At 42.6% G+C, this 27,907-nt stretch overlaps 1 protein-coding gene across 1 annotated transcript; it reads left to right on the top strand.

Moving 5' to 3' along the window:
* The first annotated feature begins 130 nt into the window (after positions 1–130).
* nf2a (NF2, moesin-ezrin-radixin like (MERLIN) tumor suppressor a) lies at positions 131–25,227 on the top strand. The gene is made up of 16 exons (XM_079162054.1): positions 131–714; positions 1,803–1,928; positions 2,077–2,199; positions 4,786–4,869; positions 10,640–10,708; positions 10,855–10,937; positions 13,123–13,198; positions 13,748–13,882; positions 14,147–14,221; positions 14,381–14,494; positions 14,639–14,761; positions 15,191–15,408; positions 16,729–16,834; positions 18,377–18,495; positions 19,342–19,501; positions 23,812–25,227. Exons 1-16 carry the CDS (start codon positions 598–600, stop codon positions 23,860–23,862), a joined length of 1,779 nt encoding a protein of 592 aa, XP_079018180.1. The 5' UTR covers positions 131–597; the 3' UTR covers positions 23,863–25,227.
* The last annotated feature ends 2,680 nt before the right edge of the window (positions 25,228–27,907 follow it).

Raw genomic sequence — 27,907 nt, 5'->3', positions numbered from 1 at the left:
TTTACAACACTCTGGGCGGTTCTTGAACGCAGCATTGCTTCTTGGGTGAGATCGTTGACAAACGGTTAGCAGCAGGTAACCAGCGCGTCGTTCACAGCACAGTTTACACGCAACAACCCAAGTGTTTTGAACCGTCCATAGGGGATACTTTGGATTGATCATTTCTCGGACGCCTAGATGAAAACGTTAACGGATTTCACGGCATCAAGGAGCACAACTTTAGCGCGAGATAAGAGTTTAAACTGTTGTTTCTATTGAACCTAGCTAACGTTAGCAGCGGGTTTGGGACGTTACATTGTATGTATCAGCTCATTCTACAGGTTTTGTTTTGTAGATAACGTAAGATTATTAAAAAACTACCATAAAAACACTTAGTGTGTCTGTGACATTCACAAACCAAGAACATGTCAGTGAACGCCGCATATCAACTTTAACTGAAGTTGCTTTCTACGCATCTATACCCATTCATAGCTGAGCGAGCTACCGTGAAGCTGGAAAGCCGCACGCACACAGCTCTGCTGCACAATGCCTTGACAGTTTAGTAGAAACCAACCACTTCTGAACACGTGAATAGTGAGTTTATCAGCTGTTCGCAACATGGCGAGTGCCTTAGCAGCGAAAATGGGATTTAACTCACTGATGAGAAAACAATCCAGGAGGAACTTCAACGTCAGGATATGCACAGCGGAGTCAGACCTGGAGTTCAGCTGCGAGGTGTGTATGCGTTTCAGAAAGCATGATTTCATGCACCTTCACCATCAGGTTTACCACCACAACAACAACAACAACAACCACAACAACAACAACAACAACACAAAGTGCTTTCTAACTTGTCCCACTCACTGTGTTGCTATCTGTCATGCATTGTAATGGGAACCACTCTATGAGAGTTTCACTTTTCCGACACTAGATGGCAGCAACCAACTGGACAAAAGCAGCTGGCACAGTGCGTCTATTCTACAGAAAAAGACCCACGTCTGTTATAACGCATCTGTGTCTCATGCAGCAATGGAATCATGCACATTTTAGTCAATGGTGAAGCTCAATGCAGTATAGGACTTGCTGCAATGCTGCTGAATCACCTCCCTGTGAAGACACTGCTGGTCTCAGGGTGTATTTTTGGTTCAGCATATGATTTGGTTGATGATATATGCCAGATCTGAAAAGGGCATCGACATGACTCCCTCTGTATTTAAAGGGGAGGAACCCCACCAAAGTTTGCAAAGCTGGTAATTACACAGAGCAGCTAGTTGCAGGTTTCTATTTTCTGTGCCTGGATGATAATTGCACCACTTATGTTTTGTTTTTTTGTAAATAGCATTTAAACGGGTATTTTGTCACATAGACAAAATGTTTATTCAGCCATGAGAGTTTTTGATTGGCCCCGGTGGAGCTGATGTCCTAATTTCCAGCAGTTTTTTTTTTTTTTTTTAAACTCATGCTAACCTTGAATGCAGTTGACAGAAGCTTCCACCCAGAGTTGGTTCAGAGGCTTGAGATGAAAGCCATCTATGCCCGCCTCACACTTCTTAGCTGGATGTATGGCTCCCTGCTGTGAACCACAGACTGAGGTGATGATGGAAATGCTAGTATGTACATTCAGTAGCTGCAGTATGGTATGGTTCTTATGCATGAGGGACAGCCAGCTAAGGATGTGAATTATACGGTCATTGGTTTAGCTCTAACAGAGTGAATTTTCAGCTGCAGGATAAACCAATTAAACCAATAATGCTAATGCTTCTTTTTTGTTTGTTTTTCTCTACTGAGTAAACTGTGTCAGACTAAAACATGTCACGTTTCAGGTCAAGTGGAAAGGAAAAGACCTTTTTGACTTGGTGTGCCGAGCTCTGGGACTGAGGGAGACGTGGTTCTTTGGGCTCCGGTACAACATCAAGGACACAGTCGCTTGGCTGAAAATGGAAAAGAAGGTGAGTGATTGTACTGGCGTGGTACTGGTCTTGAACAGCCATGAGGGGGCATGTGACCATTGTCGATAAAGACGTAGCGAGCATGAAAAGGCGGAACGCGTTGGCTCCGCCGGGCAGATGTTGACTTCTTCGGTTCCCTGTCGTATAGGTTCTGGATCAGGAGGTACCGAAGGAGGAACCGATCACCCTTCACTTCCTGGCCAAGTTTTACCCTGAAAGCGCTGAGGAGGAGCTGGTGCAAGACATCACACAGCATCTCTTCTTCCTACAGGTAGCTGTGCATACGTGTAAACCTGCTGTTTTGTAGTTGCGCTCAGGTAAATCAAGGTAAATCAGATTGAACATGATTCAGTGTGTAAGCATTGCTTTTGAATAGCACAGATATACTGTTTACTGTTCACCATGTTGCGGTCCTATCTGTTTTCCTTTGTGCCTGTCATGCCAGAGAAGACTGACACTTTCTCTGCTGCTCTCTTAAGTCGACATTGCAGCAGGCTTACAGGTAAACCTGAAATCCAACATGCCTCAAAGCAGAAGCTGAGGATTCCCGCCTCGTGGCTAACTGGCGGCCAGACTGTTCTTTTTCAAAGCCTCTCTTTCTTTGATCGTAATCTTCTCGGAGGGACGCTGTGTTCCTGACTTTAAAAGAAGAAGAAATCTTTTAAAGAGGGTCTCATCTTTCTTAAGAAAGTAGATGAGTTCAAGTTAATGCTTTTTGAAAATATAGGTGTGTTAGATCTTTAACACTTAAAAGCTTTCAAAATGCTCTGTGCGTTGAGGATGATCTCTCTCCCTGTTGCACGCCAGGCATTTGGCGGATGCAGAGTTGTAGTCTGCGGCGTCCTCGCTGTTCTGATCCGGTGCCAACAGGGGGCGCGCGCGTCCACAGAGTTTCTGACAGCTTGCTGAGCAGAGCCCCCCCCCCCCCTGTAATACACTTTTCCCAACGTCCGATTGTGTGCGCAGCCGTGTGGAATCATTGCAACAACACAGCACCGCGGCCCTTTCTCTCCACTTAATACTCTCCGGGGGGAACTCCTGTGGAGTCCGCCACACCGTTCCCCTCGCGAGAAATGAGATTTGTTTACCGCGCTCCCCTCGTCCAATGCTACCACGCGCGCATTCATCAATTACCAATTAGGCTTTAAGGGCTCAGTCATTGGCCCGGTTAATGACATATTCTCCATGGGACGCTTATCCCCCATAGCATTCATAGCCCATTGTACTGGTTTAGTCGTATGGCTTGAGACAGCAGCATGCTCCTCGGCATGTGGATGGAGGCACTTGTCTACTTAAGGCGTATAAAAAGCCTCTCTGTGTCCTTAATCCGTTTAGAGATAGTTGAAGCGATTTATTTATGTCGGAGGGAAAACCTTGCTGAAAAAAAGAAACAAAAGGCCAGAGCCGACAAATTGCTCAACAGTGAAAGCGGTACCCAGCTACAAGGGGAGAAGAATACTAATGCGTCGGGCCTGTCTGCTTATTACTCTGCTCTCATTAATTCCCGTAATGTCGGGAGCAGGCCTCTGTTTAGATAGTGTCACAGGCATGACAGCTGGATTAGTGCTTATCAGAAATGATCACAGACGACCCGGATGCAAATACACACACCCCTCACACACACACACACTTAAGGCCACGCGCACAGACGCGCTCGTCTTCGTCACCTCGGCCTGCAATCTCCGTCGTCTCATTTGTAAACCAGATCCTCTTAGCGCTCTCCGCGATTAGGGGCCGTCACCTCTCGGGCTCCACACCTTCGTCAGTTCAAAAACACGAGTAGACAGTGTGACTGGCTGCTTTAGAGCACTAAATTGCCCACTACGGCTGAAGCATGTCTGCACCGTCTCACCTTACAATCTGGCTTTTTGTGCTCTCTTGTGTCGTTTTGCAAGTTTGTGATTCAATTAGTTGGACGGGTGACGGAGCTGGGGAAGTGACACCCGACGAGACAGGAGCACTTTAAAATCTGGAGGAAGCTTGTTAAAGGGGATTGCCAGCCATTTTAAGAATTCATGCTGTTCCTGGGATCCATGAGGGTTAAGTCAACACTTTGTAAACACAAAAACACTCTTTCCATACGCTATAAAATGGAGAAGCAAGCCTTGAACTCGCCACTCTTACTAGCTGGAGTGTATTCACACACAGAATGTAGCTGGAGGCACAGAAAAGACATGAGTTATAAAAAAATGTGCGGCGCTCTCTAATTCTGATTTGTAGGACTGGCGTGTTTCTGTCATGCCGTTACACTCTGCTGACTAGCGAGCGGATATTCTTGGAGCAGCTTAATGATCACATGAAAACATGTTGGCTTGGGTGCACAGTTCCTGCTTCGGTGTCTAATAGGTCCCCTTGTGGCTATGATGCTTAACTGTTGCAATATTTATTTGGCACAGTTTGTGCTGTTTCCAGACTTCTCTAAAAAAAAAAGGTACCAGTGTACTGTCGCAGTACTGGACGTTTATTCACTCAGTTTGCAGCGTATAATAACTTGATTTTGTGGCTCTTTGGTTAGCCACAGTGTACCGTATAAATGTTTTAGCTTTGTTGGGTTCCTATATTTGTTGAAGTGAAATTAAGGGAATAAAGTTCTGGCAGTTAAAAGCACAGTTGTCAGAAACCCGGCACGGACACTCTTCTCTCTAAGGTGTCAAGTCTATTTTCATTGTGTGTCATTCCACTACGATCACCCGTCAACACGATTCAGGTCCCTCATCTCACAGGAATCAATACAAAAAGGAGAAGTAACACTCAAACTGAAACAAAGAGCAGACGTCCCCGTTCCAATGATAGCTGACAGCTAAATGGCACAGTGTATACAATAGCTGCATGATTAATTCTGAAAATATGTCCTCAGGTGAAGAAGAAGATCCTCGAGGAGGATATTCACTGTCCACCCGAGGCCTCCGTGCTGCTAGCCTCCTACGCCGTCCATGCCAAGGTAAGTGCTCTTTGTGGAATTCAGGATTTTATTCTCAGCATTCACCGTCCGTCCGTGTATTCTTTGATGGTTTATTGTCAGTTGTCTTAAAATCTGCATGACAACTTCTTCTCTTCTTTGAATACTTTCCTACAACAGGGTGCTGTTCTGTTCTGGTTTTAAAGCAAAGCAGTGTTGACCCAGCAAATTGCTTCACTTTCAGTTGTTTGTTCATCTGTAAAATAGTACACTCCCAGAGTGCAGCTCTTTTATCTCTTAGACCTGTGCACAGAGACTGCATGTTTTATCACCAGCGGGCTTGACTATTGTAATCCTCTCCTATCTGGTTTTCCCAAAAAAGAGAGACATAAATCACCCACAATTGATCCAGAACTCTGCTGTCTGAGTCCTGATAAGGACCAGAGGACTACACGGTACACCTTAAAATACACCTTCACTGGCTAGTTTAGTATTGATTTCTGTACATTCTTGCAGTGCTGCAGGGCCTTGCATGAAATGTAAAAACCAGGTGCTCTTAAAGTACCCTAACTGTACTAACATGCAGAAGCTAAAGCAGCACCTTCTTGTTGGAGAACATCTTAAATACATAAAATCACCACAATCCCCATTTAATTAAAGTGAGAATAGACGTCGGTGACCTCAGGATTACGTCTACATTACATTCTTGCCACTGAATGAAGCCTCTTTGCGCTGCGACCTACAGTGTACGGCTTAAGGAAGCAGAGATGAGGGTCAGCACCTCCAAGTTGGGGCGATGTGGTATTCTGCTGGAAAATTGTTGATCGATCCCTCCCTTTTGGGGTTGCGAGCAAGTGGCTGCCTCATAGGAGCACTTCAAAAGTAAGAATAAGAAGATACACACCCCGAATAGAGGAGAGGTGGAGCCAATGAACCTGGGAACCAGCAGCACAATGACCTGACATGGTCATCCCTCATCTTCATCCAAGAGATGCAGGAGTATCCGCCACCATACCACCAGACTACAGATGTAGTAACATGTGTTTTTTCCTTAAGCAGATGTTGCAACATATGAGTTGTAGCTGTAAATGTGTCAGTCAGTATACAGCGTGTGCCTCTCCTCACTTTGAGCTCTGGGTAGTGAGTGAATCATTTAAAATATGCAGATAGAAGTGGCAGAAAGTAGCTTCCCTTGTAGGGCGGCGGAGCAGATACAGGGTGTTAAGAACTAAGACTTCCTTGAAAGAAGCCGTTTGATCACAAAGGTTCAGATTTACAGGTTGGCCTTGAAGTTAGTGTACGTGAGTGTTTGTACTTGTTGTATTATATAATATTTGCTTTTCTTATCTTTTAGTTTGTGTGTTTACATTGTGTCACGGTTTTCGTTTTCGTTGCGACGCCTCGCATTAAGCATCCTCTATGAGCACTAGAAGCTGCGTTATCCCGTATGAAAGCGCGCCGTAGGAAATCCTTCATTGATTTATTGGTTGAGGATCAAACCACACGTTACCTGAAGTCTAATGGAAAGCACTCCACAGGAAAGAGCTCCCTTAATAAACCCCCGGCGATCTCAGCCGTTTTGGTTGAAGGATCCCATCTCTCTGAAATCCCCCAAGAAAAAGATAAGGAGAGTGAGGTGCAGCTTTTCTGACAGGCGGACAGGGTCTAGTGAGACCGGAGCTCTACCTCAAAGGTTTGGCAAGGAGCCCTCAGAGATTTGCCTTTCCCGTGCCAATTTAATAGGCCTAGGTTAAAAAGAGACCGCGTGGATGAAGAAAAATCAGCAAATGAGCCTGAGCCCCGTGCTCTCTGCTGTCAGCGCCCTCGATCGGGACCCGGTGCAAAATATGGGGCCACAATCTGTTTTCATCTAATCAGCAGTCCACTTTGATTAGAGCCAACGTGAGTAAATTGGCATCGTAAAAGGGGGGAGATAGGTACTCGTTAAGCAGTGCAGCTGCCGGAAAGCTTTTTGGCAGACTTTCCCTCCATTATTTCCCTCTCGTCTTGAGGTTTTTCATTGTGCGGCACCGCTGGGTAACCCGTACAGTTGAGTATATCACACACAGTGGGGATCTACTTTGTTACCTTTTGCTCATATTTAATCATGATTATGCCTGAAGATGGCAATAAGGAGAGAGTAAAGACGTACTCCAAGACAGCATTCATTTTTAAAAGAAGTGAATAATGACTGTTCTCCCACGCAGAATCCGTGTGTGTAATCAGTTTCCAGTCGTGGGTAAAAAAATGTTGATAATTCATAACAAACGCACTCGGGTGTCATGAAAGCCGACTGACATTACCTCACAGAGAGTGCATGAATGAAGGCGACAATACAAGTTAGGAATAGTGGAGCACGAATGCTCTAACTGACTTCCTTACAGTTATTTCACCTTGAACACAGATGCGCCAACAGTAAGATCTCAAGACCTCAGTCCACCAGAGACACTCTTATTGTTTCCTCACTCATTCCCCCAGAAATATAGAAGTTCGTACGGTATTAAGTCTGCAATGACACTGTATGTACCATTATACAATATACGAACGTTGACTGCACCCATATGAAGCATTGAACGTTCATCTACAGTTGATTATTATCCATCATAATTATTGTTTTCCTATTATATTGAACAGTAAAAATGTTTAGCCACATTATATTTATGAAATGCTTTAATATGTTTTTTAGGGCAACTCACAATTATTTCCCATGATTCATCTGCCATTACTTTTGTTGATTAATTGATTCATTATTTAGATGATAAAATGTCTGAAAAAAGACGAAAAAACTGTAGTTTCATAAAGGCCAAGGTGTTCTCTTCAGACTTGAACCCTCTTTAAGACAGCACATGAAGTTCCCAGTATGTGAGAAACCCTTTGATAATGTATTAAATGTTCAAAGTCATCAGATTTAACTTTTTTTCTGTGGGAAATTGCATGTGAACGCTCTGCCAGCCAACAGTTGAGCCGAGGTCTCAGCGCCTCCTGCTCTTTATTCAGAGCGGGTGCAGAGCCTTCAAGGAGGTGTTGACGGGGAATGTTCAAGAAACAGCCCCTCCGGAAAAATGAGAGTCACTCTGGCGTGGAGGCTGAGGAGGGAGGGAGTGAGGACGGCTCCCTCAGCCACAACGCCACGGAAGGCGAGGAGACGCCTGTCCAGCCGAGTGTGGAGGGACACGACAAGCTAATGGGGAATGTTTGACACTGGTGGGGAATCACTGTGGTTTAAAGGGGGCTTCAACAAGAGTTCTACCTAAACTATACATCTTTAGTTTAGCTTCTAGGCTGCAGCGTGTTTGCTTTGTAGCCGTGTCACGATCTGTTTTTCCTTTTTGTCCCCTCACAGCGTGTGACACAGATTGGATGTAATTGAGATACATTTCCAATCTGTGTAAACAGCATAAAGCTTAACAGAGGGGCACTTTTCAGTTTCAATCTGGCCCACACAATATGCTGTTTAATACTTGCGGAATTTGTCGGCTTTGCCTTGAGATTATGTAAATCCTTCATCGCTCATCTGATTTAACTGACACAATATCGAGGCCCGCCACAGCCTCGGCGAGCCAGCGTCACAATGAGGGGTAGAAATGAAATGATATAGACATTTTATTTCCGCCTGCTGGACAGTCATTTCAATTCAGTCACAGTTTTTAGGCATGAAGTGTAACCTGAGAAGGGAAATCATTTTGAAAAGTGTAAATATAGAAAGATGCAATATACTGTATATAGATGTAGTATATATACAGTCTGTATATATATTACATTGTGAATACATACATCACCAACACAATTCATCCTGAGGGGGACTAAATTTCATGGAAATCTATGCAATATTTGTCAAGTCATGTCCCTCAAAACCACGCTGGTGCTGGAGGAAAAGTAAGAGTGATGCTCAAACCTCAGAGACCTTTGCACAGTTGTCTTAGCTTTAGAGTGTTTTTTTTTATGGCTAGCTATGAGAAATCTGTATTTCTGAATTAAAGGCTGTAAATGGATCCGTTGAACACAATATACCCATTAGTCAATGGTCACCGCTGGTGATAACTGTTGACACATCGTCGTCCCTTGTTGTTTGAAATAATTGGAAGAAAGGTGTGTAATCAGAGCGCTGTCACTGTCAAAATGCCTGAGCTGAAGCCCATGGTGCCTCTATACGTCTAGATATCATCCATTATGTAGCGGTTACAAACAAACAGGTGAGGAACTGAGGGAGTCGAAGCTGCAAGATGGGAAACTTAAAGGGAAAGGATCTAATTAAATGGCCCTCAGCCTCTCCACTCTGTTAGCGCTGCTCCAGGATGACCAGTCGGTGTGTTGAGCTTATTAAATTCAGGTCCGTAAAGTACGGTTTTCAGACACGTGCAGAAGAATAAAATCAAATTACACCTCATAATAGAAGTAGCACTATAACCAAAACAACATAGAATGAGTTAGTTAATTAAAGCGACACAAGTGGTGAACGGTTCTAATTTGCTGTGTGCAAATTTGCAAAAGCACCTTTAAATAATATAATCAATGTGCTCAAAGTTGCATTTGTAATCTCTTGTCGTTGTTTAAGCACTCAATTGTGGGTTTTTTTCCCCCTTCCAATCACAATGTCGCATCCAAATAAGTGGTTACGGTTTCAGTCGCTTCCAGTCTTTCTGAGACAATTTCTTTGTTGTGTATATTCTCCTCCTCCTTCAGGTAGCGGGCCAACTCAAGGTGACACAGCAATGACATTTTGAATGCAATTACTATGGCATCAGAAGGTTTTTTGTTTTTTTTACGCTACAAGGAACCTTTTTCTTTTTGGTGTCAGGCTCAGAATGATTTAGGGAACGAGACTTCCTATTTCCTACCGAGGTAGAAACCTAAAGAGCAATAGTCATTGAGGGAGGAATCCATCAGGACGATGTACCAATTTTTGGTGTCAGCCCTTCAAAGTCAAAGACTTCTCCTCAACCCTTTTTATTTATTCATTTTTTCACTCTTGAGTGTGAGGAGAGACACTACGGGTGAATACGGTAACACATGTACCAATAGATGCCATCATGATACTTCCCCAGTTGATTAAGACAATTCTTTTTTGTGTTACAAGTTTTCTGAAATTGTATGTTTGAATTTGTGCATTATCTTATTGAATAAATGCTACGTGCATACATTTCCCGAACCAACATCTGAACATCGGATAAAGCCAGGTTTGAAATGATTGTTTCATTTTGGGAATAAGGGAATTTTAGATGTCTTTCTTTTATCACTCTATCAATCAGCAAATACTGACAGCTATTTAAAACACTATTTTTGCCATGTTTTGGGAAATACAATGTTGTATAAATCATGCTATGAATGATATAAGAACAAACCTTTGAGTAAAACCAGTGCAGGAAAAAAAACTAAATATTAGATTCCTTACTAAGGTTGACATGCGCATCTCATGCATACATCGTGACTCGATAAGGTGTGGGGACATATGCATTGCACAAAATGTGAAAACTCTTTGATACAATTAGATTTTCACAAAAGATAACAGCATTTAAAAAACATGCGGCAGGGCACACCGCAATGTGCATATATTGCTAAACATTCAAGTTAACCTGCTTCTGTAAATACACAGCCCGCTTTTGAAACGGTAGCTTCATGTAAAATGACACGATGGCAGAGCAGCCTCCATTCATTCTCCAAGAGACCTCTTTTCTTACGGGTGCTGTAGTTTCATTTCACGAACAGCTCCCGGGAGAGACATAGTCTGTCCTGTTATCGGAGGGAAGCTGGATAGCGGCCGTTAGTTTGGAGTGATTTTAATCCTTTCAGGCCCTTGTGCTCTATTTTACAGTACGGAGACTACGACCCCAATGTTCACAAACCCGGCTTCTTGGCTGAAGAGGACCTGCTTCCAAAGAGGGTGAGCAACAGCTGGGTGTTTCTTAATGTCATCGATGAGTGAAGATGCGTATTAGTCTTTGCATAAACCTGCATTATGATCCACTGTACACTGAATTCTCTGCACGCATTCAAGTATATTGATGTTTGCCTTTCCAAAAATTGCAGGTTATCAACTTGTACCAGATGACTGCAGAGATGTGGGAGGAGAGGATCACAGCGTGTTATGCAGAGCACAGGGGAAGGACGAGGTAAAGATCCGCTGCACTGTGAAGTTTCGCAGTCGTCAGCAAATTTCCAATTCACATAGGATGGGCTTAAAACGTGGTTTCACAAGAAATGTTTAATGCAACGAGATGCAAAAAGTTCTTTCTGTAGGGACGTTTTTCAAAAGGAGCATTGATGAAGTTCTTTTGACCAAAAACATACACGGCGCACCACTGCCTGTAACTCATTGTAAAGTGTAATTACATGAATATTCACAAGAGAAACACAATTCATGCTATTTTTCAAAAGACAATCGTTCAGTAAGGAGCAAATATATCACAATGAAAGGACTATAAAATTGTGTTGCTGTAATTGCTTTCATGAATCTGAAATGACACAGTAATGAAATCCTGTCTGTGTTTGCACTTTGCTCCACCACTAAGCTGAACATTGACAGGGAGTAAGTGTGAGGGATGCGGGGAGTTTTGGAGCTGGAGAGGGAGTTCTAAAACAAAACTGAGCCGCAGCACTTTGAAAGTGATAATTGACTCGCTGGTGCCGATCAATAACCCTTTCAACCCCAGCAGAGAGAGGGGAGTCCTCACACCTTCAGCATTTCAATAGTTTAGTAAGTAATGCAGTGTAACGGGGGCACAGGAGGGAAGTCAGCGGCCTCCATTAGGACTGGGTAGCATTACAATATATATATATATAAAAAAAAAAATACAATACAGTACCTGCGTTTTGGTATCAATTCCAACAATAACTTTTCGTCTTGAGATACGTTTTTTGAAGAATTGCAATTTTTTTTTGTAATGTCTGTCTGTTGTTCAGTCAAACTTTTCAATGGCTTGTTATGACATTTATTTGGGAAATACACTCATGGTTCCCAGAAGATATATAATAGAGGCTTTGCCTTTGACTTCTCCTCCCACATTTGGGATTTAGAGTGAAATGTCTCAACGTCTATGGGATGGATTATTATGAAATTTGGTACACAGATTCATGTCCCCCTTTAGAATGAAGTGCAATAACTTTGGTGATCTCATTTGTTATTTGAACTTTGCTTTATGACCAATTACCTGCAAAACATTCCCATCAGCATCAGCTGTTGAACGTTAATTAACAAATGTTAGCGTGATAAATAAACTTAAGACCTGGAAAACATTAGCGTGTTTCGCATAGCATTTAGCTCAAAGCAGTGTGGCTGTAGCCTCTTAGTCGTTGAACGACATAGGTTAGTTTAGCTCAAATATTGGTGGTTGTTTAAACACAAACGGCCCTTAAGAGCAAACATATATTAGCAAAATTGATTTCGGAGAAGGAACTATTCCATCAAAGACAAACAAAACTACAAATCTGACCAAACATTTGGCACTGGGTTCTTTGATACTATAAAATATAATATTCATTTCATGTTTATTTTGGCTCTTATTCTTTTTAAACTTGATGAGAAATACATTTTTAAAATCAGCACAACATCAAAGTAACTGGCTTACTGGCCGTGCTTGCATCTGTATGTTCTTCTTCATGGAGCGCATCTCCAACGCTTTACACTTCCACAGCATTAATCAAGCCAATCAAATGTCCTCAGAGCCACTCCAAAGTCAGAATGTACTCCAACCTAGTTTAGATTTGTTTACTTGGCATAATGCAATCTTGCCTGTTTAAACTTTGATGAAGCTTAACTCATCAATTTCCCACCACCCATATCAAACAGCAAGTTATTAAAAGTTTAGTCAGATGCATGCCCTGATTTTTGAGTATGCTAATGCCCTTTTTCTTGTTGCTGAAATCACAACTGATCTGCCAACCAGGCGGCAGAAAGAGAGGAAGAAAAGAGTTTGACGCGTTTGATTTATCTCTCACAGTATTTAGAGTCTTGGAGACATCCAAACAAGTCTTCTCTTCCATCGAGCGTGACCTCTAAAGCCTGTTAGCGATTTATACTTGTGTTTCGTGTCAGTACTGTGCTTATGTTTTCACCCTCACAAGACCTATGTGGCAGAGTTTTTACAGATCACACAACGTGACAGATGCTACACTCAAAAGCAGAGGAAACAAGGTCTGATCTCCTTTTTCTCTCCACTTCTGCACCTCCCCTCTTCTCCTCCCTCCCTCCTCTCTTCTCCTCCCTCCCTGCCCTCTTCTCCTCCCTCCCTCCCCTCCCCTCTCCATTCCCTTGGATCCCTCTCAATCTCTTTCTCTCTACGTCTGTCTTTGAATCAGGGATGAAGCCGAGATGGAGTATTTAAAAATAGCCCAGGATCTGGACATGTATGGCGTCAATTACTTTTTAATCAGGGTGAGCCAATGCTGCTCTGCTATATCTTTACAATGTCAGCCAATATGGGAGATTAGGAGGCAAGTCAATTTCACTGTGGTGTAATGAAACGAAGTGGGGGGTATAGCAAGCCTGACTCGGCTGTTGTAAATTGTCCCTTAGTTGAATGCATTACTTGAAATGTTTTTGGGGTTATTAAGTTATTAACTGCTATTCGGCACCGGATCTTTTTCCAGGTGAGTCATAATAAAAACCAACCTGTCACAACCCATAAAAAAAACAAAGGCTCACCTGGTGGCTCTGGCTTTGATCAGCGCATTCTCGAAAAGGCAGAGACATTTAAAAAATACCACCAACAAGTCAACCAAAAAGCTGAAGTAATTCACTGTAGCATGTTTTTTTTCAAGTAAACAAATCCAGACTGGCTCTTGTTCAGCTCAACTCTAACAAATAGTTCTGGCGAGCAGAGCCACCGCAATGACACCTCAGTCGAATGCGAGCACAAATAAATGTTGGCTGGATAGATGGTCTGCTCACTAAGCTCTGTTGACTGTGCTGCGTGTGGTTTAGAATAAAAAGGGAACAGGTCTTCTTCTGGGAGTGGACGCCCTGGGTCTGCACATCTACGAGCCGGACAACAGGCTGACACCCAAGTGCTCCTTCCCGTGGAATGAGATCCGCAACATCTCCTACAGCGACAAGGAGGTGGGAGAATTATCGGCACAGCACTTGCATTGTAATAAAGACTTGAATATGGAGCTATATATAGGCGATACTGAAGTATTATAGTTTATTGGTTTGAAAAACTAACATATCAAGAGGTTTTATCTCATGTTCGCTGCTTCGAAAATACGTTGTTATATGAATATTGTGATATTGATTTCAAAGATATTGCTCAGCCTTACAGATGTGTGTGTTTCTTTTGTGGTTTGATCAAAAATATGGTGTTCTTGTCGTCTCAATGTTTAGTTTACCATCAAACCTGTGGACAAGAAAACCAACGTTTTCAAGTTCAACTCCTCACGGCTAAGAGTCAACAAGTTGGTGAGTTTAGCTGAGATGATTGACGTTTATCATTTCTCGTGGTGAAGGTGATGAAAAATAGCAAAAGTAGCAAACGAATTAGAGGTTTTGGGATACCAAACATTTTGACATGTTTGTGAATACAGTAGCGTCCATTCTTGGTTTGTTTCTCCCGTGCAGATCCTCCAGCTGTGTATCGGGAACCATGACCTGTTCATTCGCCGCCGGCGGGTGGACTCGCTTGAAGTACAACAGATGAGGTCTCAGGCCAGAGAGGAGAGGGCCAGAAAACAGGTAGAGACAAAGAGGAGGAGGTGGGGTAGGGTTAGCCATCCATCTTTTGTTTGTTTTTTTTCCTTCCTTTTTCCATCTTTCCACTCATTTTTCCCACCATATGCTCTCGTCGTTGTCCACACTCCACCCGTCTGTGTCGTTCAGGTAGAGAGGCAGCGTCTGCAAAGGGAGAAGCAGCTGCGGGAGGATGCAGAGAGAGCGAGGGACGAGCTGAAAAGGAGGCTGATCCAGCTGCAGGACGAGGCTCACATGGCCAACGACGCACTGGTAAGATTCACGTGGTTAGCTTAATCCAAAATCCACCATTTTGTTGCCTACGTCGCATATACTCCAAGTTTCAGAAAGAAATATTTGATCAACTTACGCTCCTCTCACACCATCCTCACTTCCTCCCTGTGTATCCGGTTTTGAATGTAATTTGCTCGTTCTTCCCCTTTATTGTCTCACTGTTCCCTTTTTCCCCTCAGTCAATCTCCTTCACTCCTTCTTTACTCATGCACATCCCTCCCTCTACACCCCTCTTTCCCCTCTTACTCCTCTCTTTCTCTGTACAAATTTCCGTCGCTCACTCCATCTCTGTTGCCTCATTTCCCCCACCTCCGCTCCCATATCAACTTTGTTTTCCCGTGCCCCCCCCCCCCCCCCCCCCCCCCCCCCCTTCTCATCTTTGACCTTCCTCTTCCCGCTCCTCTCCAGCTGCGTTCGGAGCAGACGGCGGACCTGCTGGCTGAGAAGGCCCAGATCGCGGAGGAAGAGGCAAAGCTGCTGGCCCAGAAAGCTGCCGAGGCCGAGACGGAGATGCAGCGCATCAAAGTGACTGCCATCCGTGGCCAGGAGGAGCGACGGCTCATGGAGCAGAAGATGCTGGAGGCAGAGATGCTGGCCCTCAAGATGGCCGAGGAATCAGAAAGGAGGTGGGGAGAGGAGGAAGAAGTGGATGAATTGGAGAGTGCCATCCACGCTGCAGTGAATGTGATGCTGCTCCAGCTGTGGCTGCTATGTGGCTTTGTCTCTCAAACACAAATTCCGCATGCATAGTTTTTTTGAAATCCTTAAATTACTTATCCCCACATCTTACATTGACGCATGAAACACTGTTCCTAAATAACCTCCTCCACTCATAAGCCTCCCAAATGTTTCTTGAGTTGCTATGCCGTTTAATGCTAAGGTGCAACGACACGCCGCCGCATTTGGGTTTGCTCAGCAGAACAGAAGTCGGTCGATATGCTGCGGGCATAGAGCTAGGTAACGCAGCTGCATGTTAATAGCTCGATCAAAGAACTTCTAACGTGTTTAAAATCATTTCATTTTAAAGGCTTTGTTCTCGCACTGCAGCAGGTAATCATGCGGTTACAGCCACCACTGCTGCACTCAGAAGGAAAAAGGGAGAAAGCTTTTGTTCAGCAGCTCTGCTCCTCCGAGGTGCAGCAGTTAATTTGTGCTATTTAATTGTATCGATTGCTGGTGGGAGTCCCCTATCAAACTGTCTCTGTTACTACACATTGAAGCTCCACAGGGCTGGAAGGGACTTTTCGATCTGTGTTTTATTTGTGCCTTAAGAGGACATTTTGTCACTTTCTGTTATTCGGTTCAAATCAAGTAGTTATTATATCTGCTGTTGGCTTTTCTTTCTTCAGAGGTCAGACGGATAACCAGATTTATGAGTGACTCTGACAAGCCTGGGAAATAACAACCCATAGAAAATAACGTGAGTGGTTTCCATAATAAAACACAGATGCTAAAAATATCACTTCACAGCCGCTGCAATTTATTAGGCACTCATTTAAAATGGGTACCATTAACCACTTGCCAGCAACTGCAATTTCTGGATGAGCACTTTCTGAAACAGAGAAATTTAAACCTGTGGCACTCAACATGTAAATGACTATGTCCACTCAAACCCTTGAGGCACGTTGCTCCCCCACATCAACGAGGAACTGCTGAGTGTTCAGGAACACAATCAAAAGAAATGTAATCACCTGCGTATAACATTCTTACATCTCTGTGTGCCAGCTCAATGGTGAAATAATGGAGTCAGAAATGATTGTCTGCTCGGGCGACACATTGATCACCTGGGTAATAACAAAGTGACGTTCCCGCTTCGTGGAGTACCGACGTAGCGATTATGTAAGATAACATTGGGATTCAATTTAGATAAATCTTACTCCCTTTGAAGGATTGGGAGGTGAATTAAAGTATTAACTGCATATGTCTGTCGTTTTTTTTTCTCTTAGGGCCAAGGAGGCTGAGCAGCTGAAACAGGACCTGCAGGATGCCAAGGAGTCGGAGCGCAGGGCAAAGCACAAGCTGCTGGAGATTACCAGCAGGACCGTCTATGCGGTAACGGACCTAAAACAGACACACACATACTCAACAAACACACAGTGTTTGATTAATTAGTGACAGTGCATATTAATAGGGCTGCAACTAACAATTCCTTACGTCATCAATGAATCATTTAATCTATAAAACATTAGAAAAACAATTACAATCTTCCACCGCACAAAGAGATGTTTTCAAATGTCTTGTCTTCTCCAACCAACAGTCCAAAACCCAAAAATAATAAATCCTCTATTCATAAGACCAACGAAAGCCGCAAATTCTCACATTTGAAAACCTGGAACCATTAAATGTTGATAAATATCAGCCAATTTGATTTTCTTTTGATCAACGAATAGTTGCAGCTCTACACTTGAATTAACATTAGTGGAAATGTAATGTAATTTACATGATTGAAAAATGGATACATGTTTTAATATGTCTAATCTAATAAAAATGATCAACAATAAGAAAAGAGAGACATCGAGCTGGTCAGACAAAGAGTGCAATTTCAAGACGTCTCTCACGTGGGCTGTGGTCAATTCTGATGGACATTCCTTAATTCTTTTATAATTAAAGACACAAATAAAGGGATTAATTGAAAGTAAATAAGATGATCAACTATATAAACAGATGTAAACAGCCTCGCATAAAACAGACCAGGCATAACACACATAGATTCATAGATTATGCAATACTTGCACGAATGCTCATGCAGTAGCACCCCACAGGAGTATCAGCAGCAAACGGCTACTGGTATTGCAATGGCCATATAGTTTTAGCTTGACTGCCAATAGCACACACACACACACACACACACATACACACACACACACACACACACACAAGTTACTTGCGTAAGAACAGGCAGCACATAAGGCAGCCCACGCAAGAGCTTCCAACATGCTAAAAACCCACACACTGCACATTCAGACACACACACATTCCTAGATACATATTAAGATGCTGGCCGTCGATAGAGAAATACTAGCTTGTACGCTTATGAATGCAGATCCTTAACATAGAAATAAATGACATGCTGCCACTGGAACTCCCCTATACAGTTCATCAGCTCATGCAAGAAAACGTATCTACACACACACACATACATTTGCACAAGTACGCATAACTTTCCGTTCCTATTTCCGCCGGACATGGTCAAATTGCCTTCTGTGCTCGGCCAGACCGTATTTAGGTTGAGTATATCCACACTGTAGTTTGGATTCACAGGCCAACCAATATGAATTTACATTTATATTGTGCACTAGGTTCACTTCCTTTCCAGCCGACTCCTGAGGTGACATGTGGCCAATGCATTTCTGACATTTGGTCAGGATCTGAAAGCATATGTATTTGTGTGTTCTTGATCTGTGTCCATCAAATGGCCATCTATCTCATCCTATGTGCACTTATTTTACCCTTCCTGTCTTTTCCTCTGTGCTTTTTCTTTCTCCATCGCTCCCTCCTCTTCTTTATTCTGCCCCATTTTCAGTTTTTTTCCTCCTGTCAATGCGTCTACATCGCCTCCTTTCCTCTAATCTCTCTTTCCATCTCCCCTCCCAGGGCCCTGGACTGCAATCTGACAGCATGCCTCGCGACCTGAGCTTCAGCAGGGAGAACCTCAGCTTTGACTTTAAAGATACCGACATGAAACGCCTCTCCATGGAGATCGAGAAGGAGAAGTGAGTGGCCGGCCTCGGCTCTGCATGATGCTGCCTGATATTTTGGGCCTCAGCTAAATTTGATGTGTTATTCTGCAGACGGGATCATATCTCTAATGAATATCTATTTTAGAGTAATTTTTTAAATGCGTTTGAGAAAGATCTAACTCGATTCAGGAGCAAAATCACTTTTTAATATGCACATTTTGATTCAGGAGTTCAGGCAATTGACCCACAGCATTAGCTGTCACTGATGTCACTGCCAGCGTTCCAGCGTTTATCGGTGATTGCAGACAGGGGGAAAAAAACTGCACTTGGACTCAGAAATATGACCCATGGCTGTGGAGTTGAATACATTATCTGGGTCTTTGTTGTCGTGTACTGTAATTAGGTGATTAGGTTTTTGAAATAAAGGCAGGTGAGCGGAGAGATTGCAGCTCCTCAATTGGTGAGTAACTGTTCATAAGAGGAAGAAAGACTGCGATGGAATATAGAGATACAAAATGTAATACATTGACGAAAATAGTGGCCAGCGGGATTTTTCCAAAAAATGTCACTATTTTTCCCATTATTTTGTAAAATCTTCGCTCTCTTTCGCCATCTACTAATGCATACAGCTCTTTCAGGTTCTCTGGTATTACAATGTTTTTACAAATCATTGATTGTTTGGGTTATTGGGTATTAGACAACATTATGAGCTTCATGACTCTCAATAATGGTTATTGCTTTATGCCTTTGCCCCTATTAAGAAGAGTAAAACAAGGACGCCATATAATGGCGAGGAATGATTCAGCTATTAAAGCCAGGTCTAATGGGGACATAGAATCTATTAAACTGTCTCCCAACCTGCCATTTGATCATGTTTAGGGTGGAGTACATGGAGAAGAGCAAGCACCTGCAGCAGCAGCTGAATGAGCTGAAGACCGAGATTGAAAGTCTGAAGATGAAAGAGAGGGAGACTCCTCTGGACATCATTCACAACCAGAACGCCGAGCAGGGGACCAGCAAGCACAGCAACTTTAAAAAGGTAGCTATCAGCTCGGCTGCTTGCATCCTGGACACACGACACACATTGTAACACAAAATACTCCTCGTGGGATTCCTCCAAAATGCACTGTGCGTGTCTAATTATCTCTATTCATACTCGTGTACCCGCAGTCAAATATTTGTAGTTGTTTTAGCACATTGTAAGAAAGTCAATAGGTAGCAGAAGTAGTGGTGTAACGGACCTCGGTTGATCCAGAATCGGTACGGATCCCTCCCACTAAGCAGAACAGAAATCTTATTATATCTACCTCTGTAAGATTCTATATATTGGATTCAGGGCATTATTATTGCAAAAACAGTTTGTAATGTAAAGATATAGTGGAGTAATGGCGTCTTGTGCAGAGAATGACGTCGCTCTTCCTCTCTGTGTGCTGTAATCCGAACTTCTCCCAGTCTCCGTGGTTCTCTTGGGATCTACCTACATATGTGAACAAACATTCTCCGTGATGAAGTTGAACAAATCCAAATCCAGATCCAGACTTCAGTTCACTCGTTCAAGCCCAACACAGACCAGATTTCTCCACTGAACTGAAAAACAAAAAATGAGGTCATTGGATTGCAAACAATAGTAATAAAAGTACTAATTTAGCAGAAACATGATCCCTGTCTGTTTACTATTATATATGGTTATTACATATGTATATTTTTGGGATCATTATTCCTGCTGCAAATGTTTAAGGGGGAGTTTATTAACTCCTTTATACTCTGTTGTACAGTTTGGGTAGTTAGGAAAGGTTTGAAAAACTATAAAGTTTAAAGTAACAAGTAACTAAAGCTGCCTGTACAAAGCTGAACAAAATGGAAAAACTCAAGTAAAGTACCTTGAATTTGTACATAAGTACAGTACTTAAGCAAATATACTTTGTTCTATTCCACCACTGATCATAATATTTTCCGCCTTGGGAAAAATAATTGCCCACCCGTTGCCCTATCCCACCTCAGGTGTGCTGTTAGCCCTGTCAGCACTGTTTAGCGCCGTTAGCTGCGAGCAGCTGTCTCTATTAAGAGCCATGTGGAGGCAAAAGATATGCTCTGAATTCCGTATTGAGCACCTTAATTAAAAGTGATTTATATAAATTCTGGTGTAAAGAACCTATTTGACAACATCATCACTCAACCAAAGATCTGACATAAATTCTGCAGGAATTTGGGGGGAAAAAATGGATGCAGTTGTCAAAAAAGATCTTCACAAGCAACTCACTGCACTCCTGTACGTCGAGTGTGTGTGTGTGTGTGGGCAACCTGTTGTCTTTATGTTCACTGTGACTCACCAAAGCACCGTGTGTGTATACTTGAGCTCTAAAGAATGTGTTGAATGCATTTCTTTCCTCATAAAACATTTGCAAAGCCGAGTGTATGTAAGTACTTTAAACCCAGCCTTTGTTACATCCGTGTTTACTTGCTCTTAGTGTTCTTCTTCCCCGTCCTTGCGGCCCAGCATATCTTGGCATTTCTCATTCAGTATTTGGAGCTAAAAGATGAGAAAATAAGGAATCTATTTAGTTTTTTTAAAGTCAATATATAAATTCCTAATCGTATAAAATCCCCTTTGAATCGCAGTGTTTCGTGTTCTCTTCTCTCAGAACGTGGTGTTTGTATGTAAATAGGTTTTGAATCATCTGAGAGAATAGAATATAATAGAATAGATCTTTATTGTCAACCAGGGTGGAATTTGTCTCCGGCTCACCAAACACATAAAAAGCATTTAGACAGACATTAACATGAACTGTTTTCTTTTGTAATATGACCTTGTTTATGTAGCTATGGCTTACATCTTCTCAGTCACTGTGTTGAGTCTACAATATTGGTGGCATTTGGGAGAAAGCACTTCTTAAATAAAGGCTTTTGGGGTTTGCCAGCTATTCTTCTTGCCATTGACACCATCCAAGAAAGTGTATTCTAACACCCAAGTGTCCACAGAAGATAAAGTGGCTATGAGCATCTCTTGAAAATAAAGCCTGCATTTTCAGAGAAGCTCAAACATGTCGGCCATCAAGTGAAATTGGCTCCGTTTTCAGATCTTGTTTTTTTTCATTAGTCCTTTTGTTAATGGTCACATTGAATCCTAGCTGGCTAATGCAACACCGTGTTTGAAGGGTTAAATAACTTCAACCGCTGTCCGATCAGCTAGAGACACAGGAAGTGTAAATGCGGTCTTAATTCTGATCTCACATAATATTCTAAGGATAAGTATCTATCAAAAATAAGATAGTTCTATCTCACACAACACCCACGCCGAACCATCATATTATTCTAAGGAGTGGTATTGTGAAGGCTGCTCTAAAAACGCACAGTGATTACCGCTCATAAATACTTTTTAAAAGCGCTCTCACTGATCAAAAGAGAGGGAAATCTGTGCACCTGATGTCGAGCTGCAGTATTTCATTACTGCAAGGGCCTTTTCCTTGGCGATATGAAATAACACAAAGAAGTGACAGTCTGCCTTCAGCTTGGGGGATATTCCTAAATCGATTGGTCAGAGGCAATGGAATTGTAATGAAAAGTAGATTATATTTCCACTGTCCTCTGATGAACTGGCAGATTAGACTCATTCTCCTTTATCTTCCCACTCCAGTATCTCTGTAATTCTAATAAAAGTATCAAATGAAAATGTGAGCTATGCCCTCAGCATATCGTGTGACACAAAAAAGAAAAGAAAGAAGAAGCCCACCCCTCCTTCCTTCTCGTCTCCCACTGTATAACACACTTGTTAAGTGAGCACTAATTTACTTTTGCTAGGTGATTAGTCATCTGGATGGATTTTTGGCAAGCAGGGGGAGACGGAGCTAAGTTAAAGGTGTTGGTTTAATTGAACCAGAGGCGGGCGACATTCGTCTTGCTTGTGAGGGGGGGGGGGGGGGGGCACGTGGCACTGCAGGGAGATGCGAAGAGGAATCGAGAGTCGGCTTTGCCAAAACATGCGAGAAGTTTAGAGGAGGCTGACCAAAATTGTTCAAAGGATGAGGCGTATGAGGGAGGCTGAGTCACGGAGAAGTGCTCAGAATGCAGTATGAAGCTGGAAACCAGAGGAGGGGAAGAATAAAGAGGAAAAGAAGAGCAACAGAGCACAGATCTCTGAGCCAGAAGCACCAGGAGCCCCCCCCCCCCTCTCTGCTGGAAAAGTTTTCTCCATCCAGACCCCTCCCCCTCCCCTCCCCCCTTCTGGATGATTAATGAATGACCCCTTAAGACGACCCAGCGCCTTTGCGCTCTTACCGGGCCACAGGTTCTGCTCCGTTAGCACCGGGCCTGCCAGGAGAGCTCACTCTCAACAGCCGAATCACAAAGAGCTGCAGTGATTCTGTGTGAAGTTTAACAGAGAGGAAATGCGTTTTTTCTTTTCCTTTTTCTACATGTGGCAGTCCATCCAGACTGTGTGTAGTGGCACACCAAGGAGGTCAACCACAAAATAGCTTGCTGTTGTGCCATTCAGTTCAACCACTGCTCAGAGTTCCTGCTCAGACTGTGGGCAGTGTGGAGTACAATGCTGCAGAGTTACACACACACACACGCTCACAAGTATAGTTGAGGCTGCCTGTCAGCCGGGACAATAGAAGGTGATCTGTAAATATTAAGCTGCAAATCCATCCCTTGCCCACACATTGTCTGTTTGGATTTGCTTAAATCCCTGCATCTACACATTCCCTTGAAATAATCTGGATTTCCCCAAACTGTCCTGCATCATCCCCTGTCTAATATTTACTTTGGCAGCCACCTTAATTCCCTCTGCCCTACAGATGTTGAAGAGGGGAAAAAGTTTGCCTAGTCAATTGGTATTAGTGCTCACTTATGCTTAGCTGTGCTAAAGGAGTTAAAACATGCAGTGTCCTGAATTTGTTTTTGTATTTAAAAGTGAAGGAAAAACAATTAACAGAACTTTTTCCGACTGGCATTGATCTTCTTCTTTGATCGTCTCTGCGGTAGTAGTAAAAACCTACAGATTTATTTTTATTGTAAACTCTGATCGAGCCTGATGTCTCTTTCAGAGTAAATTGTATCAACAAAGCTTCATATCTTCACATACCATCGGTATTCATGAAAAACAGAATAACCTTGGGGGCACAGATATCATCTCCTTATGATCACTTAGTCTTTTGATTGGTCAAGAGGCATGACTGGATTAAACATGCATGTGCTTATGTCTTCATTAGAGATGATTTTGGTGAAATTAGTCTTCAATGAGGGTTTCCCTTCGGTCACTGATTTTGCTTGCTTGCTCGCTGTAATGCGGTATGTTCTGTACTCCGATATAAATCCTTATCTCGTCTGTCGTTCTTGTCTCCTCCACAGCTAACACTACAGAGCACCAAGTCCAGGGTGGCCTTCTTTGAGGAACTTTAAACTACAAGCCTGTCAAAGGTGGAGATGCACAAATGCAGAGAGCCTCACGATTCTACATTCCTGGTCAGTTTCAATGATTGGCCACACTACAAGACCTTATATTCCACTTCCTGGGAAACCACTATGAAACACACAACAAAAAAAAAAAAGACCACTGCCTTCGTCTGCTGCAACTCCAGAGGCCTCATGTGTGCGCACAAAGAAGGATGCATTCGTAATGTTCCTGCACTACATCTGAGTGAGTGTGTGTTGTTTACAGTAAGAGCGTGTGAAATACAGGACATTCTCCGTGAATATTTCGAAGTGAACTCGAAGTGGGTTTTATTCACGTCAAAGAACAAAGATGGGCAACTTGAAGAAATGAAAATGGTCTTTGACTGCTCCAGTTCCACTATTGCTCTAATGAGACAGTATTTGTGGAGTTAATTAGTCTGTTTTGAAATTCTAATGGAAATAAACCACCAAGGGATAAAGTTGAACAAGGGAGGGAATTGATTATATGGCGGATGTGTTGCCCCTTACCCTGACTCAAATATTTGATATTTAGTCGTTATTGGCAGCTTAGACTTCCCAATTGATTCATAATGCCAATGCCTCAATATATAATCTGTCTTTATATAATCTGGCATGCTGCCTTAGTTTTCTTGTTTCAATGGAATGTTAAACTTTAAATTGAAGGTTCAGGCAGCAAAAACAGGCCACAAAGCATTTAAACAGCCATTTCTTGCCGATAGTTGGAAGATGTTAAAGATGTTCTCAACACAAAAATCCCCTTCTTTGATTTATAACAAGTGATTTGTCTTGGTTGCGTAATATGAGCAGTGTTTGTTTTTTTTATTTCAGAATTTGTGTCCATTTGTGTCTTTATGCAACTGTTTATGGTGAATGTAGACTAAATGTTGTACATGAGGCCTTAGGACTTGCGTCTACATCTTGTATACACAGAGAAGTCATAATGCAGCGAGTGCACTCTGCTCTGGGAAGTGAAGAGACGATCACTTGTTCTCAGACACCAAAGTGGATGAAAGAACTTTGATTCTCAGATGAGAGCTTGTGTCACATCCATCATCTATCTCAGCTTTCTTTTTTTCTTTTCTTTCGTGAAGACAACTATTTTTTTTCGAAACATGAATTTGCATCTGTTTTGAATTAATGTGTCTTTTTGAATTAATGTGCTCTTTCCCTCTGAAAGCAATTTATTTTTGGGAATTATAATGTGAAGGAAATAAAGTACATATATATTTATATATATATATATTTCTTCTTGACTGCATTTAACAAGGAAAGTAAGCAGTATTTAAAATGAGACTTGGGGTGAAGTTACAGTACCTTTGTATTACTACGTATACATTTTCATAGAGACATTGTACCAGATATGTATGTTTTGCATGTAAAATAAATTAATATCAGGTCTTATTTTTTGTTGTGTAGAGTTTAGTTATTCCCCTCTCCATAAATAACTTTGTGTTTTGGCAGACTTTGATGAATGTCAGCTTTGATATTGCCAGTGCCAAGAGCCTCTTCCACCCGACCCAAACGCATCCAATTACACCTTTGAAATGATTCAAGTGTTACGTAAGCACCCTCCATCTTGTGTCGGATCACATACCCTGTTTGCTTGAGTGACACGATCTTTGTGTGTGTGCTTACGGATGCGTGGGCGAGTGGTGTGTGTGTGTTAACCCTTTAATGTGAGTCCCTTCCCGTGGTGTTGGGACTGACAGCTCTCTGACAGAGTGAGTGACGCTGAGGTCGGGGTGCTTCTCCACAGCTCTGTCACCTCTGGGCAGTTGGGGAATGGCACCCTTGGCTTGTCAGTATTGTGACAAAAGAGGTGTCTTCAACTCTCCCATGGGGTCCCGGGGCTCAGACTAGGGGCGGCGGGTCTGTGGGGGCATCAGGCAAACCAACAGCCACACAGATTCTCCGTCACTGCTGCCTCCGCCTCGACACCGTATTCTGAAACAGGGGAGAGGATGTGATGGGAAGAATCGCATCTTTTATCATTTATCCATTCTCAAGGGATCCCAGTCGACGTCACACCTGCACTCACACACATGCACACACAAACGCACTCGTCTTGCAGCAGATTGGAAAAGGTTCTCAGTTTGCTGCGGGGTGATGGGAGTTAACAGAGACTGCACAGCACCTGCCAGGGGCTTGAATATAGAACAAGCGCACACAATAGGCAGCAAAAACCCTAGTGTCATAAGGGGTTATCAGGAGTGAGCCTCCATTCAGTGCCAATTCAGGCACCAAAACAATGAAGCAGTTTTATTGGCTTAGTACAATAGCAAATAAAATCTCCTTATTAGCTTTTAAGGTTTGGCTATGGAGATGTAAGAAGGGGTTACCTGTGAACCCGAATGGCTTGCAAGTGAGCCACTAACTAAATGTTAACCGTCAATCTTTAAATTATGAATTGCATAAGAGACATTTTATTACTTTTCTGCAGGTACTTGCAGTAAACATTGTTATCATTTTTACCCACGCAACAGCTTTCCTTGGCTGAGCTCATAGTTTAGCAACCCACTGGACCGGTCATTGACTTGACTGGTATGCTGCTGCTTTACCTGTTTAACTGTAATAAGATGTTATTGATGTCAAATAATCTCTTAAAATGGACTTGCTTTAATGTGGAACTGCCAATGTAGCCTACATGGGCTAGCATAACAGCACATAACCTTAGCTTTAGCTGCAATTAACCCGTCTTAAACCCAAGCAATGCTAACTATACTTTTGTTCTACCATGGTTACCAACGTTGATCCATATTAATATGTCTACCTTGACAATTTAGGATTTAGAATTTTGCCATCAATGAGGTATGCTACTTCAGAGCGTCCCCTCTGTGAGTTAGCTAGCTAGCTAGCTAGCTGGGTCACGTCCGTTTCTTTGTTCCAAAACTGTTAACGAGCATTAAAACAGCGATGTCATGATCACCGTTGATTATGTTTGATACAAAACGATATGAAGTTACAGTCACATTTAAGCACCTCTGGTCTCTCTACCTGCCTGCATTAACTAAAAGTATTAATATTCTCCAAAACAATTATGCAACTAAACAACACTGATGGTTGTAATAACAGCCAGTTCTTTAATTAAACATCTGACTATTATTGACAAATGGAATGTTTAAGACTTAAGAAAAGTGCATTTTAATGCACAACTCTAAGGTGAAATTTTCATTTTCGATTCAGGTTTCAGGCCTAACCAACCCCTACTACTATAATGCAGTGCTGACTGCAATGCTAAAGACGAACAATGCTAAAGCCTATGCTTCATTGACAATCATTACCTTCATTGTTGTCACTAATGTTGACTCTGCCGACAAATGACCGATCTACGTTTACATCCAGATCAACTTTTCTACAAACTCTTAGCAACCAACTTTCTGATCGTACTTTCCAACCTCAGCCCTCCATCTCCAACACCACCTTATGTTTCCTTTCACATGCCTCCTCAGCTGTGTCCTCCCGTGGTATTGCAAGCTCCACAGACTTATCCATCTATTGTGTGCTTTATCTGCACCAGCTCTGGTGGAGCTTGCTATTTCCTGTGGGCTTATCAACCGCTTCCTCAAATCTACTCCCATGAGCTAATCTCTTCCCACCCATACGTGCTCTAAAATATGCCAGCTCAGAAGTCCTTTTCTTTTCAACACTGGACAAATGCAACAATATATTAAAATGTATTTCTAACCATTTGCTGTCGATTTCTGCTGGTAGATTATTTATGGTACCTGATTTATCGTACTTGGACAAACTATAGAGCTGAACGTGAAGGACAGGAAGAGATTTCATCCGTCTATAGACTGATAGTTTAGTTTAGTGATTTGGATAGGGGTTTTAAATGGCTGTTTGTATCCTAATATGTGCTAATATCACAGCACACCACTAATTGAATCCGTCTTGCTCCTTACCACAAATCTCGTGAACAGTTTCTTTCTGGCTTCACATTTAAAATCCATCCACTGAATCTTTTGTTCGAGGAACAACCCACATTGGTACTCTTAGTCCACGACCAGACTGGTTTTCTCTGGGGGAG

Source organism: Pholis gunnellus (assembly GCF_910591455.1).
Source record: "Pholis gunnellus genome assembly, chromosome: 6".
Taxonomy (NCBI): domain Eukaryota; kingdom Metazoa; phylum Chordata; class Actinopteri; order Perciformes; family Pholidae; genus Pholis; species Pholis gunnellus.
Note: the sequence above shows the minus strand (reverse complement) of the source record. Positions and strands in the feature narration are given on the sequence as shown.

Excerpts from the sequence above, each read along its gene's own strand:
- nf2a (XM_079162054.1), top strand. The coding sequence starts at position 598 with ATGGCGAGTGCCTTAGCAGCGAAAATGGGATTTAACTCACTGATGAGA. Across the intron at positions 715-1,802 it reads ACCTGGAGTTCAGCTGCGAG|GTCAAGTGGAAAGGAAAAGA; the intron begins GTGTGTATGCGT and ends GTCACGTTTCAG. Across the intron at positions 18,496-19,341 it reads ATGGAGATCGAGAAGGAGAA|GGTGGAGTACATGGAGAAGA; the intron begins GTGAGTGGCCGG and ends GATCATGTTTAG.